General features: G+C 47.1%; 1 protein-coding gene across 1 annotated transcript in view; it reads left to right on the top strand.

Moving 5' to 3' along the window:
* nherf4b (NHERF family PDZ scaffold protein 4b) overlaps positions 1–17,399 on the top strand; it is a gene marked incomplete at both ends in the record, with an annotated part of 80,082 nt that overhangs the window by 26,251 nt on the left and 36,432 nt on the right. The window contains one exon of the mRNA XM_084320581.1: positions 10,042–10,146. Coding sequence (XP_084176707.1) covers positions 10,042–10,146 — 105 coding nt within the window. The remainder of the gene's footprint in view (positions 1–10,041; positions 10,147–17,399) is intronic.

Genomic DNA, 17,399 nt, shown 5'->3' with positions numbered 1-17,399 from the left:
TACAGTAAAAAAAAAAAAAAAATTGTTGTACTGGGCAGCTCCGGTGTGAATGTTAAGCAGGGCGTTCCTGAAAAAGAGCATCAGCTCAGCGAACCTACCCTGGGTAAAATAAAGGTTAATAAATAATATTATCATCATCATCATCATCATCATCATCATTATAATAATTGTAACTGAGGGGTTACAAAACCCTGACTGTATTAAAGATTGTGATAGATTAAACCACTGCTAGTTATGTACTTTAATTACTGGCCAGACAGTACATCAAATATAGATGGTGAACACCCACAAGGACACGGCATTGACAAAGAAATAGTATTTGAGGGTAATTTATTATTATTAGGCAACATTAGGTTACAGAATGAGAATTAGGGTCGCGCTTGTATGGCGAAGAATATACGTAAAGTCAGTCAATAGCATGAGTCACTAAGAATAGCAGGAATCCTACGATGGGTCTAAGTTGACACCACCTGTCGTATAGTAGCAACTAGATAGAGCAACACTGGTACCGCCTGGAGACAATGGGTTCCCTCCGGGGGTGTAAGGCCTGGAGGGTAGAGGAATGTCCGGGTACTCCGTCTGATTCAATGAGGAATAAAGAGACTCCAGGTACAGGAGTCGGTCCTTGTAAACTCCCTTGATCAGCAGCAAAGTAATAATTGTAATCCAAATGCTAGATAGCATTGATGACAGCTAGCCAGCCCCCGTCCACGAGGCCGGCCCGAGTTGTAATCCTCACGAGGTTGAATCCCAAACGACAGTGGAAATCAACGATGCTCTTCTCCGGGTACCACGTTCCAAATCAATATAATCCAACCAGTAATGGTTCTGCAATCGCCGACGCCGATTCTCCTGTGTACATGTCCAACGGTTCTCCGCCTAGGACTCCTCGGTGTGGGCGACGTATTTAGGCCACACACCCTGGCTAAGTACACTAGCTAAAGACACGACGAACCGCTGGGTAATGCTACACACGAACGAACTGTGGCCGCACGATATACAATAAATGAACGACTATTTACTTCACATTAGATTAGGTCGAACTCAACGTTACTTCATTAAACTCTGACACTTTTACTATTCTATTCGCACGTGGTTCTCAATGCTCTGTTAGACGCAAGGTTGCTCACTTCACTGCACGTTGACTCGTGGTGAAGATGGGTAAGGTACTGAACGAGGCACGGTGTGCGCACCTTGCGCTGTATTTATACTTAAGTGAATATCTAGTCCCAAACCGCAGTCTTTGTCTGGTATCAATACGCTGACTCCGGGCATGTTCTGACATGCCTGAACTTGTCTTTGAACCTGCCGTTGGGGGCTTGTGCGCTGGCGCCTGGGGGCGCTGTCCAATAGGAAAGCGAATATTACTCTGGTTTGAACGCAGGTAAAGGGATATTCCGTGTATATATATAAATAATATACAAAGTATATCAAACAATAAAGGTAGATTCTCAGTTTAATCTGGCCCTTCACAACAGCCGCCTCCTAATTAGTCCGCACCTAATTAGTTAAAGGAGACAGATTAATAGTCCAGTCAACTGCTCAATGTCTGTTGTGGGGAGTAGGGCTATCTACAAAGTCAGTGGGTCATGATCGTCATCAGGGGAGTCAGGGAGCCTCGGCAACTATCAGCCTCGCCACGGGTCGGGTGTAGGTCCGCCCCTGGACAATAACTTCTGCCGCTCTGACCTTTCCGTCGGCACCAGTGATCACTTTGCTTACGCGGCCGGCCGGCCACATAGCTCGGGGTAGTGACTGGTCTATGATCATAACGACTGTGTCCACTTGTAAGTTGTCTCTATCCTTTACCCATTTCTGGCGGGTTTGGAGAGACGGTAGGTAGTGGAGGAGGAAACTGTTCCAAAACTTGTCAGCCAATATTTGACTGTACCTCCACATTCTTCGGCCGTTCGCTTCTTCGGGTCTGTACACCGTCTGTGGAAGCGCGGGGTCCAGCCGCCCCATCAAGAGAGTGTTGGGGGTGACTGGGTCGACATCTGCTACATCACTTGAGACGTAACCGAGGGGCTTTGAGTTCAATACTCCCTCGATCTCCGTGAGGACTGTCGTGAGGACTTCTTCAGCCACGGTCTGGGCCCCAAGCACGGCGTACAGAGCTGTCTTTATGGAACGTACTTCTCTTTCCCAGGTTCCCCCGAAGTGAGGGGCGTTCGGGGGGTTAAACTGGAAGTCGATCTGATAAGGAGCGAGGTGGGTCTTAAGTTCTGGACCCATGGCTTGGAAGCTCTCTCTCAGCTCTCTTTCTCCGCCTTTGAAGTTTGTCCCGTGATCAGACAACAACGTACAGATACAGCTGGGAAAAGTCCAGGAACAGCTGTTTGCCTGCCGTTATGACGTCGCTTGGCATGGTTAATGTTAACAATGACCAGCGGGGGCGCTCTCATACAGCTGGTGACAACGTGCTGGACGAGCTCCGCCCTCCCTCGGCAAACTGAGAGAGAAGCAGAGGAAGTAAATATTGCGTCTCTTCTGTTGGCAGTGGATTTAGCTCTCAATCGGTAAACTCTTAATATACATTACTATTGAAATGCATTTTTACTTAACTTTACAGCATTATTCAAACGTGATAGGAAGTTATGAGTCATCAGCCGTTTATATGCAGTACGTTTTTGCCTACAGATTATACAGTACATGGCAAAAGATATCCGTTTTGCAGAGTTGGAGAAAGTAGCGTTTTTTTCAACCCCGTTAACGTTTGAAGGTGAGTTTAAACTACTAAATAAGATCAGATTCCTAAACACTGTCACAACAGCAGTCATATTGTATATTTTCAACAATACGTTTGTTTACCAATAGGTTATTGGGTTTGTGTTGCCGCTGTTTAAAGAGACTCCAATTGAATTGATTTACCGAGTGACTGAGTTCGTTTTTTCTCAAATGTAAACTACAGTATAAGATCCAACAATGTCACAACAGCAGTCATATTGTATATTTTCAACAATACGTTTGTTTACCAATAGGTTATTGGGTTTGTGTTGCCGCTGTTTAAAGAGACTCCAATTGAATTGATTTACCGAGTGACTGAGTTCGTTTTTTCTCAAATGTAATCAGGGAGAGTGCATATCAATCAACAGTTATACATTTATAAATGAATACAAATTAAAAACTGTAAATATGCCAACATTAGCAGGGTTGCTAGTTTTCAGTTGTAGTCCCTGGGCTAGATGTTTAAAGCCCAACCTCCAGGTTAAACCCTACTGATCAATTATGGGTAGTTTACATCATTGGTATATAATTATATATATATCTGTACATATCTCTTACCTACTCTTACTAGTTACACTGCTGGCCAGTATGACTTACTACCATAGTGTCTTTATACCTGTATCACTGTACATATTAATACTATATCTAAATCTGTACATATCTCTTACCTACTCTTACTAGTTACACTGCTGGCCAGTATGACTTATACCATAGTGTCTTTATACCTGTATCACTGTACATATTAATACTATATCTAAATCTGTACATATCTCTTACCTACTCTTACTAGTTACACTGCTGGCCAGTATGACTTATACCATAGTGTCTTTATACCTGTATCACTGTACATATTAATACTACAACTCTGTACATACATGTAGTACTCATAGTACTAATTTATATATGTTATACCCAGTTTAACCACCTGTACAGTGTATATTACTATTTCACGTTACTGCTACATAGTCACTCTGGTTGGATGCCAAACCTCTTTTAGTTGTACTGTACTTGTGCTGCATGATGACAATACATTACAATCTGCACTGAATTAGTCACAGAATGTTTTGGGACTAGAAGGTTTACAGGGTTAACCGGCTGTCGTGTGGCAGTGAAAGGGTTAACCTTCTGTGTATTGTTGAAGGTTTAGTCCACATTGTTTATTGAACAAAAATACAACATGAAGGTTGGCCTTTAAGCCAGAAACAATAGTACTGTTACATTTGCGACATACGATATGCAAATATACAGTAAGGAACCTGACGCAAACGTTGCCATCACAACCATTGAACTATTATAATAGTTAGGATCTATGGGTAACAGTACTGTATATTTGCATATCGTATATGTCACAAATGTAACAGTACTATATACCTGTATGTCATGTATGTCCCTACGTCATAAATGTCATGTATGTTGTGTGTGTCATAAATGTCCCTATGAATTGAAAATAGGGGACCCTGATGTAAACAAGACAAACGTCTTTCTCTGGTCTGCATCCCCTTAACAATTGTGTGTATTGAGCCGTACTGTATTGTACCCATTCTGCGTCTAGCCTTAACATGGTGAAAACACGTCTTTAAGCTATTGTATTGTACCCATTCTGCAATCTGTTAATAAAGTTTTCAATCGATCAATCACTAGCTAGCTATAGCTAACGTTACTCAACGATATATTGATTGATTGAAAACTTTAACAGATTGCAGAATGGGTACAATACAGACCAGAGAAAGACTTTCATCTTGTTTACATCAGGGTCCCCCATTTTAAATTCATTGATTGATTGATTGATTGAAACGTGTATTAACGTTAGGTTATGACTATAACCAAGTTCTGTTAGTTAGGGGCGATGCTTGGCATCGCTACTGCACTATCTCGCGTACGTGCACGCGTACTGAATAAACCACAAATGTACCTCTAATACCAGTATTAGTCTGACCACACCCCTCATCAGCTTACCTTCATAAGCAGGTGTGTGGTCACCTGCTCTCCTCCTTCCCAAGCTTTCACCACAAGGTGAGGACAAGGGCTGCAGCGGCGTCCGATGCCAAGCATCGCCCCTAACTAACAGAACTTGGTTATAGTCATAACCTAACGTTCTGTATCGTTAGTGGCTTAGCTTGGCATCGCTACTGCACAAGGGAGGCCAAGCGGAGCCACTTGGCTGACAAATACACCCCGCTGACAGCCCCCCAAAACCATCAGAACAGGGAGGGCCGAGCCCCCCCGACCCCCCCTAATGGAGGGTAGCCCCCCTATTAGGGACGTCACGGGAGGGCGACGGACCCGACCGTGCGAAGAGGCACTCAAGCAACTCAACGCACAGGGTGAGCAGACCGTGGCTTGACCCCACGACTACACACACGCACAACCCGCATGCCACCCGGGAACGAACGGAGGAACAACCTCGTTACTGCCCCCAGAATCACGGGGTCAAGGGCAAACCCAACCCCGTGGCAAGGCCGTAGCAGCGGAGCACGAAGGAAGACCCAGACCCACCAAAAGGACTGGACTCCCTGGAATGGGGGCCCGGAGAAGTCCATGATGCCAGCATCAAGACCCCACCAGGTGGGCACGTAGTGCCCCGCCCCCCACATCGCCAGCGTATTCGGACAAAGGCCCCTCAGTTACTGCACCTCGTATTCCCAGGCGGAACCAACCAGGCCAGAACCTGCCCAGCTTCCGAGATCGGACGAGACCGGGCGTGTTCAGGTCGGTATGGCCGTAAGCCGAGCGGGCCCCGTCCCCCCAATAGTACACCGCCTGGCACACTGACCCTGCAGAATAGGCAGTCAGCATGGCCGTAAGCACACAAAAAAGGTTAACCAACGGAAGCAGGCAGCGCACCGGGGAAAAACCAGGCAACAGGCTGTTAACCCTAGCCTGGAGACTGCGGACGAGACAGGCGCCAGAGGGGACAGCTGAACACAGCCGCCCCGGCGGAAGGAGCGTAAGCTGGCGGTGTTGCATGACCAAGCCTCCATTTAACAACCCCCACCCAGAGGGGTCGAGGCAGAGAAGGCTGACACGATTGGCAGACGTCATGAACGTGCAGGGGCACCCTCAAACGGTGAACCCGGGAGTTGACACTGCTCCAACACACCAGGGAATCAACCACCTCGGTGTTACCCAATGCGGTGGTTGTTCCTATAACCCCTCAAGAAAAAACTCCAAAACACACCTGCGGGTATACACCGGCTATACCGCAGTACAAGTGTTTCAGTTTCCAAAAAGGGTTAACCCAGGCCTACGGGTCGCAAACATCACTTCGGACCGGGCCTGGCGGTACGGGAAGCACAGGGTCACCAGAGGAGGTCAAAAAACCACCCCCACAGGCCCCTCTTCGCCATGCGTGAGAGAGGAGCGAAAAATAATGGAGAACCAGCCCCTAAGCACACCGTACCTGGTATTCCCCGGCGGTCTCCCAACCAAGTACTAACCAGGACCAACCTGTGTAGCGGCCGAGATCCGACGAGATCGAGCGCGTACAGAATGGCATGGCTGTAAGCCATGACGACAGTGCTGAGTAAAAACATACCCAACCAGGGTCTCCATAGCGCTTAACCCTGTGACACCCAGACCGACCTGGCATTTTTCCCCCTGAAAAAAGCCCAAGTCCCTCAGGGTACCAGAACAGCAGATCTGCATCCCCGGCGGACAACGGGTTCAACTGATCTGGACCAGCGTGACCAGAACCAGTCCCGTGCCCTAACCACGCCGACATGCCTACTCCAGGAGAAGGGCAGATATGCGTGTTGATCTCAACATGAAAAGAAGGCGCCACCCAGACGTCGGGACGAACCGCGCCTGGTGGCCCACCCCAAGGGCGTGAGACCCCACTACATATGTTCAGATCCATCCCGTCATCATCCCCCAGACATGAACGAGAATCCGTCGACAACCCACCCAGGTCATGGGATGTGGTCGCCGGAAGAGGAAAAACCCCCATCTCAGTTGCTTTATAAAAACGCTGTTTCAACCACAAGCAACTCAGGCGTGCCAGTCAATCGCCTGTTTACAGCGAGCTAGCACTATACGTGCGTCGGGACACACCCCCATCAATGAACAGGCTATTTAGACCTGTTTAGGCGCCCAGGGGAACGACAAGAGGGGTGTGACACTCCCTAACTCCAACACTTCTGGAATAGAAAGAAGGAAGCATCAACAGTATGTATCCCAGTCTACACAGCCGGGGTAAAAAATGTTCACATTTTTACATCCCACCACCCTCCCATAGGAAAGAGACGGGGATCCCCAGAGAGACTTCCCACGCGAGCTGTACAGATTGAAAAGAATATATTGCACCTTGAGCCATGTAAAAAACTGGTTTTAGGGCCTCCGGGGAAGAGGCACCGAACCCATACACACTCAATAAACGAATTGAATCGAATATACATACAATAGAAAAGGACCCTTCTAGAGGGTCCACTCACTTTGACAATCTGAGGAGGAAGGCTCTGTACTCTGATGGAGGCTTCCTCACATGGAAGAAGGAGTCCGAACTCACAGAAGGCCTGAGTAGGCGCTTGGTGAGGAGGAGCCCTGACCACCCCCCCTGAAAACAGATCCATCACATGGACCTGAACAGCACACGGAAGTCCTACCAACAGAGACGCGCACGGTGACGTACTCTATGGCGGGGGAATTCCTGCGGTGCACACGCCCAATATACCAGGCCGTGGGACCAGGAACTCCCTCCCCCCCCCCCCCCCCCCCCCCCCGTAACGTGCCGAACCGCCACGTGACGGGAACCTTGAAGGACAGGGGGTGTACCCCTGACCGACAGAACAATGGGGAGAGGAAAGGTTACCAGTTCACCCCTTTACGACCCCACACCCATGATACGACGTAACGACAAAAAGAGAATATGACACAGTCATAGTCAGCTCTATGAAGCGTTTCACAGCTCCACACAGCGCACGAGCTAACCTGCTATCTGATTTTTACTAAGGAAAAACACAGAATAGAGAGGGCTCTAAGAACCCCGGTCCAACATACACATGTGCTTCTGTGGCCAGTACAACCCAGTTGTAGGTCACATGACACACACAACCCATCATCACCTACAAAAAATGGCAAAAACACTCAACAGAGGAACGCCGTTTTTTTCACAATGAGAGAATACATCATTCTTGATTAGTATCGACCACAGGCCTTGCTAAGCACACATGACAGCAACCAAACCAATTTCCCTTTAGGAAATAAGTTTCTCCAGCAGATTTAGCACAACCTCAGCAATCAAGCTGAGAGTTACATCGTATCCCTACCACACAAAAGACACAATTAATGCACAACATGTCTGATAGGAGGTGATAAAGTCCCCAGGGAACCGGGGGGGGAAACACAATCCTCCTATTTTACCCTCAATACGGCCAGTTAAAACAGGAAAACCTGTCAATGTGTGAACTCACTGTTCATTGTCATTACAGTCTGAGAAAGAACATTCTTTTACTCACTCGTCACCAAGCATAGCTTCATAGGTTAGTTGCCTTAGTAGTGAGTACACGGTACACATAAACACCATGATGTTTCTCACACAACAACCAGATCAACACATCACGACCTGCACGGAGAAGCTAACTGCCAGTGACAAAAACAGCTCACACACAACCCGCAACGTATCTCAAATGCATTGCAACAACACACGTTTTGGGAAAAAACACCGTTATTCACAATACATTTAGCAAGGTAAAACCAGAAGACGTGTTATGAGGTCTGGCCAACCCCGTACCTGCCCGGAACGCAGATCAGCGAAGTGCAGTCACAAGCCACCGTAGAACACAGCCGTCCCGTGTTGTTCGATCCGGGCAGCGTCGCCGCTCCACCAGTCGCTACAGTCCTCTTTGTTGACGCAATCCCCGTCTAGGCTCAGGCAGGGTCGACGAACATCCCCTGTCAAGGATGACGTCGTGGTCAAGAGTGTAAAACATGTTAAAATCAAAGCACGTTCAACAGAATAGCATCAAGCTAACGGCTGCTCCAACCGTTCGGGTGCTATTGCTTCCGCTCGCGAGACGCCGATCTACGACGCACGCGATCAGGAGCGAGCTCCCGGCGGCGCGCGAGAAGCCAAGCTACCCCGCGCCAGGCCACCGACCGGCTAACCGTAAGCTATGAACATGTAAACAATGACATAACACTCACCCAGACAGGCCGCCGTTCTGAACCCTCCTCACTTTTTAAGAGAAAAGAGAAAACAAGACGTCAACACCGCTTCACAACGGTGACATTAACACGTCCGGCGGAATCAGCACAGTACCAACTGGCCTGTATAGCTGACTTTGAACATGAATCTGCCGCTATCGCACATTACATGCACATATCCCCTCGTGAAGGAATACTCTCATTTGGATATGAAAGATGGGGTCTTAACACGGTGACAGAGAGAATCCACTCGTCCAGAACACACAGGGATCACCAGTGTCAATGGTCGCGGCCCACTAGTTAAAACTATAATGGTCGCCAGACCAAGGCCTTCTGTCGCCTAGACGGCTAAACAAAGGACCCTAGCCTGGGGCCGGTTTCCATAAACTTCGTCAAGTAGCCCCCATAGCACTAACAGACAAGTGGAGCCCGCCAGCAAACACTACTCACCCAACCTGGAACGCACCGCTCCTCACAACAGCGGCATGTCCGACAGTTCAGCTGTGGCCTGACAGGTTTCACCCCAACAAACACAGCAAGGAACTGCAGTTGAGAAGCATGCAGCGGCGTGCTCCCAATACGAAAACCGGTGGAGGGTTTGTAGAATGATCATCATCTTCTAGACACTCCAGTACGAAGACAATATCGCCGTATTTTCTCGAAAATAGTGAGAGAGAAAATAAAGATATGATGTCAACGTATCCTTGTTTCCCAAGCTGTTCCTAATCCAATTTCTTCCATCATGGTGTCAAGTGTGGGGATCTACCGAGGCACCTCTTCCTTGTGGTGAAAGCGAGAAGGAGGAGAGCAGGTGACCACACACCTGCTTATGAAGGTAAGCTGATGAGGGGTGTGGTCAGACTAATACTGGTATTAGAGGTACATTTGTGGTTTATTCAGTACGCGTGCACGTACGCGAGATAGTGCAGTAGCGATGCCAAGCTAAGCCACTAACGATACAGAACAGATTGCAGAATGGGTACAGACCATTTCTAAAAGAGAATATATACATTTGTTCTGTGTGTGTTCTGTCCTGTATACTTCCATAGTAAATCTTCCATGTTCTGTGTGTTCTGTCCTACTTCCATAGTAAATCTTCCATGTTCTGTGTGTGTTCTGTCCTACTTCCGTAGTAAATCTTCCATGTTCTGTGTGTATTCTGTCCCACTTCAGGAGCAAGTCCTTCATGTTCTGCGGCCTGTATGCCACCATCATATTCGGCGGGCAGTACTTCATGAGGGAGAGGCCCAAGCTGAACCTGCAGAGGCCGATGGTGCTGTGAGCCACACGCCGGGACCGAACAAGATTTAAATTGTAGCTATTCCCCTAATCTGTTAGCAATTTTAGTATATAAACCAAACTTAGGTGTGAGGTTAAAATCTTTCTCCGTTTAAACAAACAGGACTCACAACAGAGCAGAAAACTGTCTTGAGTCTGATCTCTATTGTTAAACCTACATGTATGGGATCCAAGCCTGCTTGATTAATAACAAACACATCTTTCTATAATGTTGTGATAGAGCCTGCACAAGTATTATCTGTTCCAAGGTGATGGAGCCTACGGTAGTAAAGATGTAAAGAGTCTGCGGACAGTGTCTGGTTTTAATGTACTAATGGACTGATGGTCATTGTGTTTATGTTTGTGTACTTGTGCATGTGATTGTGTGTGTGTGTGTGTACTTATGTGCTCCAGCTCCTATCATATGTATTGTACTAATAATAGTGTTTACGTTCCATGTGTCCATATCTGGCTGCCAAGAGGTGCGAGGAGCTGAAGGAGAAGGAGAACACAGAGCTGCTGCGGGACCTGGAGCAGAAGAACGCCATGATCTCGGTCCTGGAGAGCAGCATCAAGGACATATAAACTGTACATTGGAGGAGGTCTACAAATATACAGCATTGTTGGGGGGGGGGCTCTCTCGCATATAGTAATAATAGAGTATATACATTTGAGGGGGAATAAACTGTACATATACAGCACTGTTTGTGATACAAAAATAGTAGAGTACATTAACCTGGCACACAACATACTTGTTCACATGTCATTTTTCTTTCACTCTAAAGGAAATATGTCTCACATACAGTAGACCCCCCAGTAGCCTACTTTGTGGAGACGAAGATGATGAGTACCAGTCTTCTCCTCAGACATATAAACTGTACATTGGAAGAGGTCTACAAATATACAGCACTGTTTGTGATACAAAAATAGTATATAGTAATAATAGAGTATATACATTTGAGGGGGAATAAACTGTACTTTAGAGTGAAAGAAAAATGACATGTGAACAAGTATGTTGTGTGCCAGGTTAATGTACTCTACTATTTTTGTATCACAAACAGTGCTGTATATGTACAGTTTATTCCCCCTCAAATGTATATACTCTATTATTACTATATGCGAGAGAGCCCCCCCCCCCCCAACAGTGCTGTATATTTGTACTACGACTATGCTTGCACCTCATGGTACCAAAGCACCTCAAAGGCGCTAAAAACAAGATTACAAACATCACAAAACAAACTGGTCAGACTTCTACTTGACCTTACCCCTAGAACCCACCTCACATTCACTCACAGACGGCAGAGGTGCCAACCTGCTCATCAGGAGCAATTGGGGGTTAAGCGTCTTGCTCAAGGACACTTTGACACGCTGCCGGGAACATTGGAATGCGCTGGCTGCAACCCCCACACACCATTGAAATGCTAATTGTCCAGCACCTAGTATTTACTACTCTCATGATGGAAGCAGGCTACTCTCTCATGATAGAAGCAGATGGAATCATGAGAGAGTAGCCTGCTTCTAACAAACATAATTATGTATTGTGTGCAGCCACTTTCTTTGTTAGGCAGACATCTGCAGAGGGCATCTGCCTTTTTTTAATATTAGCATTTTATATAAAAGTATTCTGTACTTCTGTATGACAACTAATAAAGAAACTTGAACATCAAAAAATCAACATTCTGTTCTCTATTCCAGGCTAGATCTGACCTTGACTCATGTTACAGGATTAATACACATTTTCTTACACCCATATTGCTAGTTTTCACCTGAAGGGCAAATTACAGGGCCAGTCCAGTAAAAAAATACATTAATCATGTATCATTATGTTTAAAATAAATTGCATTTTGGTACAAACCTTGTCAACTTTGCCTTCCTGTGGGCTATGTTATGTATATGAGCAAATTGCATATAGCATTCTCTTTGGTAGCATTCATTCTGTGTTTATTGTGTCATACTGGGGAATAATATTAATATTATTATGTCCTATTGGGGACACAATTTTAAATTCTGAGCAATTCAATCGTTTTTTTTATAGAGCTCATCTGTGACGTCGGTACAGTGCGAAATGCAATCTTATAGTAACAAAACAATACACAAATTGAACATAGTTTTGAACGTTTTATTACAATAGTATTTACTGTCATGTTGCAATGTATAATCCAGCTAGCGTTCCAGTCAGATCCATTCTCCGTTCTTGTTGACAATTTTGGGGTCCGTGTCACCTGTACAAGAAAGATGACCCATGCGTTGAACAAAGTACCAACACTACGTTCATCAATCATAAATCTAAATGCCAAATCTTTTAAATCATGATTTTGTCTCAGTTTCATAAGAACAAGCAAGAGCTGCACACGCAGGGGCATTGTGTTAATTTGCCAATCAGTTCTGCTATATGTCAATGGGACTGAAGTTTGCTGTGAGAGGGCAGGCTGACTGCATCAGAATTTGGCAAGATACTAAAGAGAAAGAAAATTTCAGATGCCTTCATACAGTCCACATATTACCCCAAGCCCTTCACTGCTACACTACAGTGACTTTGTACTTTTTACAAGAAGAGATATATATATTGAGAGAGTTCACAGAGATATTCAGTTCATCAATGACATGATTGTAAAGTTGCACACATTCCATGATGCTCACTTTAGTCCAAAAACATAAATCATACCTCTTTCATTGTCACTCATGTCCTGTGTTGGATTGACCTGTGTCGTCTCTGTGAGGGCAGTAACATCTCCATACTCCACATACTGATAACACAGTTGGATGTATTGATAACAGAGCTAGAACTTAACGTTATGATGCAGAAATATGTGCGATATTGTTACCTTTTTTGGGTGAGAGCAGACACGAGAGCCCGGATGGGAGATGGCTTCCCATCTCTGAAGTGCTTTGGGGTGATATTCCAATGTACAGTTTTGCTTGTTCAGTTGTACAGTGTCCCCCACCCACTCTTCCTACCCAACCTCCCCCCCAACATCCTCCAATGTACAGTTTCTATGTCAAATGTATATACTCTCTTTTCTGGACTCTTTTCGTATCACAAACAGTACTGTATTTGCAAATCTGGTATGTCATAGATGTAGCAGTACTGTCTATCTGTATGTCATGTATGTCATATATGTTATGATGAATTGAAAATGGGGGACCCTGATGTAAACAAGACGAAAGTCTTTCTCTGGTCTGCATCCCCTTAACAATTGTATGTATTGAGCTGTACTGTAATGTACCCATTCTGCAATCTGTTAATAAACTTTTCAATCAATCAATCAAGTATTGTTTATTTTTTTTATATCACGTTAACAATCAAATGGCTAGCAAGCTCACCTGTGACATACTGTACAGTGCAAAATACTTTCGTCTTGTTTACATCAGGGTCCCCCATTTTCAATTCATAATGACATACATGACATACAGGTAGACAGTACTGCTACTGTACATCTATACATTTATGACATCAGTTTTGCAAATACAGTACTGTTTGTGATACAAAGTAGTACCTGACGCATCGCTACTGTACAGTAACTCCGCCATCACAACCATTGAACTATTATAACTCTGTTACACCTATACACGGCTGGCCCATAGTAGGTAGTAATAGATAGTAATACATACTGTACTGTAGTCAGAAATAAACGTTACCAAAATAATAACGTTTAGGCAAATCACAGACGCGGATACTACCACGTCTCTCTGTCGTCTTGTTTACATCAGGGTCCCCCATTTTCAATTCATAATGACATACATGACATACAGGTAGACAGTACTGCTACTGTACATCTATACATTTATGACATATCAGTTTTGCAAATACAGTACTGTTTGTGATACAAAGTAGTACCTGACGCATCGCTACTGTACAGTAACTCCGCCGTCACAACCATTGAACTATTATAACTCTGTTACACCTATACACGGCTGGCCCATAGTAGGTAGTAATAGATAGTAATACATACTGTACTGTAGTCAGAAATAAACGTTACCAAAATAATAACGTTTAGGCAAATCACAGACGCGGATACTACCACGTCTCTCTGTTGTACCACGCAATAGGTTGAATCGTAGTGAGATAAGTTCGAGGTGTTTCATAAAAATACGAATTTCATAATATATTATAGCTTACTTGAATGAACAATCTCCCTCCCCACTTTACCAGCATATTTTAAATTCACAATAAAGTCTCTCTTGTCTCGCGCAGTCCCAACGTTGACAGTGGCTCGTGTTATTGAAACAAAGGCAGTGTTGAATGAGGAATCAATAGACCGCCGCCGCGCCGGGCGACTTTGCGCCTCCTGGCGGCATAAAACAGAACAGCAGCCTGGGTCACAATTAATTAAAACGACGTGATATAACCGTGCGCACAACGCGGCAAAGCGCCCAGGAATACTAAAAGCTTCATCTGTAGACGGTTTTCCTCTTCGCGCTGTGAATCTCCGGAAGGCCATGAGGAATGAGTCCGTACTCATGGTCGGAAGGAGTTCTATGTGTACTGCTCGGGTGGTCATGCACTTGAATACAATGCCCCACCTCTTCTCCGTCCCTCTTCCTTTCTTCACGTAGAGCGGGCCGAAGCAGTCCACGCCCATGGAGTGAAAGGGCTTCTCGCCGAGTCGGAGGCGACAGGGAGGCAGGTCTGCCATCATGGGTATACTGGGCTGTGCTCGCCACTTGCGACAGTCTAGACATGTCCGCTGGAAGCGTCATACTGCTTCTCTTCCTTGCAGTATCCAATAGCGACGTCGGATCTCAGCGAAGACTCTCTCTGCCCCAGCGTGGTGCACATCCTCGTCGTATTTCTTTATGATGAGCTCAGTGACCTTGTGTCGGCTGTTGAGAACTATAGGAAACTTGACGTCATCCGTTAAGTCCGGGGCCCGTCTCAGACGACCACCCACCCTGATGAGGCCATGGGTGTCGCGCTCGGGGGCCAAGTGGAGCAGTCTGCTGTCTGACGGGATTGGCTTTGTTCCCTGCAGGCAGTCTAGCTCGTCGGGGAACGAGTCTCTTTGGGCTCGCTGTAGCAGAAGGAGTTCTGCCTCTGCGTAGTTCGATGCGTCAATGTCGGTAGTGGGGGGAACCTCAGGGTGGTGCCACAGGAATGTCTTTAGCTGCGCACTCTCAAAGGTGAGGCAGTCGTCTATGTTAGGGTCAGTGGGGACTGGGGTGTGCGTCAACCCACAGAACATAGATTTCTTGATCTCTGCCTCCTCTTGACTAGCCTCCCGAGGGGTGGGGGTAGGCCACTCTTCCTCCGGGAGCTTGAGGAACTCAGGACCGTCACTGTAGATATTGTGACGTGTGAGGTCATCTAGGGACATCCCCCGTGTGATGACATCGGCTGGGTTCTGTTTCGTGTCCACGTACCTCCAGCACGCTGATCCTACCAGGTCTTGAATCTCTGTGATTCTGACTCCCACGAAGACCTTGTATCTACAAGAATCGGACTGGATCCATGTGAGTACGGTCATGGAGTCTGTCATTGTTCTTTGCACCGGGCTGCGCAGAGCTCTAGACGCGGGATCGATTGTTGCTTGCGGGGGGCTATCCTTGACCGAGCCAGGATGAAGGCTGTGTGTATTTCTCCTCCCTCCTCTCGGGCCCGCAAGTAAGCCACCGAACCGTAGGCCACTTCCGAGGCGTCGCTGAAGACGTGCAGGTCCATCTGGCACGTCTCCAGCCGCACTGTGGGTGGGAAGTAGCTTCGGCGTATGTTCACATTTTTGAGCGAGCTGAGTTCTCTCTCCCACTCTCTCCAGGTGGAAGCTAGGTGGTTGGGTATGGGGTCGTCCCAGCCCTGTTCCTTGTCCCACAGCTCTCGTACAATCATTTTCGCCCGAGTGGTGTAAGGTAGGATACACCCCAGCGGGTCGTATTGACTTGCGAGTGTTCTGTATACGCTCCGTCTGGTGGTCGGTAGCGGGGTCGACCTTCCCTGCTCCGTGGTCAGGGGTGTGTATTTGTAATGGAGCGAGTCTGTTTTGAAGCGCCAGACTAGGCCCAATGTCATTTCCTGTGCTTCACCTGGGGTGGTCGCCATCCAGGTCTCGCTGCTTGCTGCCTTTGTCTCTGGGGAGAGGCTGCGAAGTACTTGAGGGTCACTGCTGGCCCACTGCCGGAGATCAAAGCCGCCTTTGATCAGTGAGGCGCGGAGCTTGAGCAGGAGGGCTTCGGCTTCTTCTGGCGTCGAGACGCTTTGCAGACAGTTGTCCACGTAGAAACTCCTCTCTACACTTTGTCTGACCTCCTCGTCAGCTTCAGGGTCTTCTGTCACATGTTTTTGCAGTGCGAACGTAGCACAGCATGGGCTGCATGTGGTTCCGAAGGGGAGGACCTCCCATTGGTAGATGGATGGTTGCTCATCTTTGATCCTCTCTCTCCATAGGAACCGCAGCAAGGGCTTGTCCTCCTCCACTAGTCGCACCTGCAGGAACATCCCTTTGATGTCGCCGCTGATGGCCACCTCGTCTTGGCGGAAACGTAGTAGTACGCCGAGGAGAGAGGGGCCGAGTGTCGGGCCGGGCAAGAGTTCTTTATTCAGATTCTGTAGTCCGATCTGGTAGCTGCAGTTGAATACAATGCGATCCTTGCCGTTGTGGTGGACCTTGTGGTGGGGCACGTACCAGGATTCAATCGTCTGGTCGGCCTCTTGAATGTCAATTTTCTTTATGTGTCCCGCTGTGATCAGCTTGTCGATCTCAGCGCGGTACACAGTGGCTTGAGTGGGGTCTTTAGCTAGACGCCGCTCGGTGTTCAGTAGATATCGCTCTGTCGCTTCTTTTGAGGCGTGGAGGGTGGGCATACCCTCTCGCCTCAAGAGTGGAGTTGCGTATCTCATCACTCCGTTGACCTCGACTCTCTTTGTCTTCTGCTCGAGGAGGGCTATGGCATAAGTGTCTTCCTTTGAGCGAACGAGTTTCTTTTCATTCTTAAAGGGCATCGCGTCTAATGTCCATAGCCTCTCGACGTGCTGCAAGAGGGTGGTGTCTTCTTCGTTTATCCTCGTGTAGAGACAGCGAGTGGCTGTCGGTCGGTTGGAAGACCCGGAGAGGGGGCCTTGTAGTGTCCAACCCAGGCGGGTCTCGACCGCTGCTGGACAGCCTCTGGGCCCGATGTGGACCCGGTCCGTTGGGACGATGAGGTGTGCGTGGTCGGATCCTATGAGCAGGGTCGGGGTGGCGTCGTCGATGAGCGGTATAGGTAGTTGACGTAGGTGCACGTATTTCTCCATCAGCTTTGGGATGGGGTAGGTGTACTGT

This window comes from Notolepis coatsorum (genome assembly GCF_963971535.1).
Source record: "Notolepis coatsorum genome assembly, chromosome: 8".
NCBI lineage: Eukaryota > Metazoa > Chordata > Actinopteri > Aulopiformes > Paralepididae > Notolepis > Notolepis coatsorum.
Note: the sequence above shows the minus strand (reverse complement) of the source record. Positions and strands in the feature narration are given on the sequence as shown.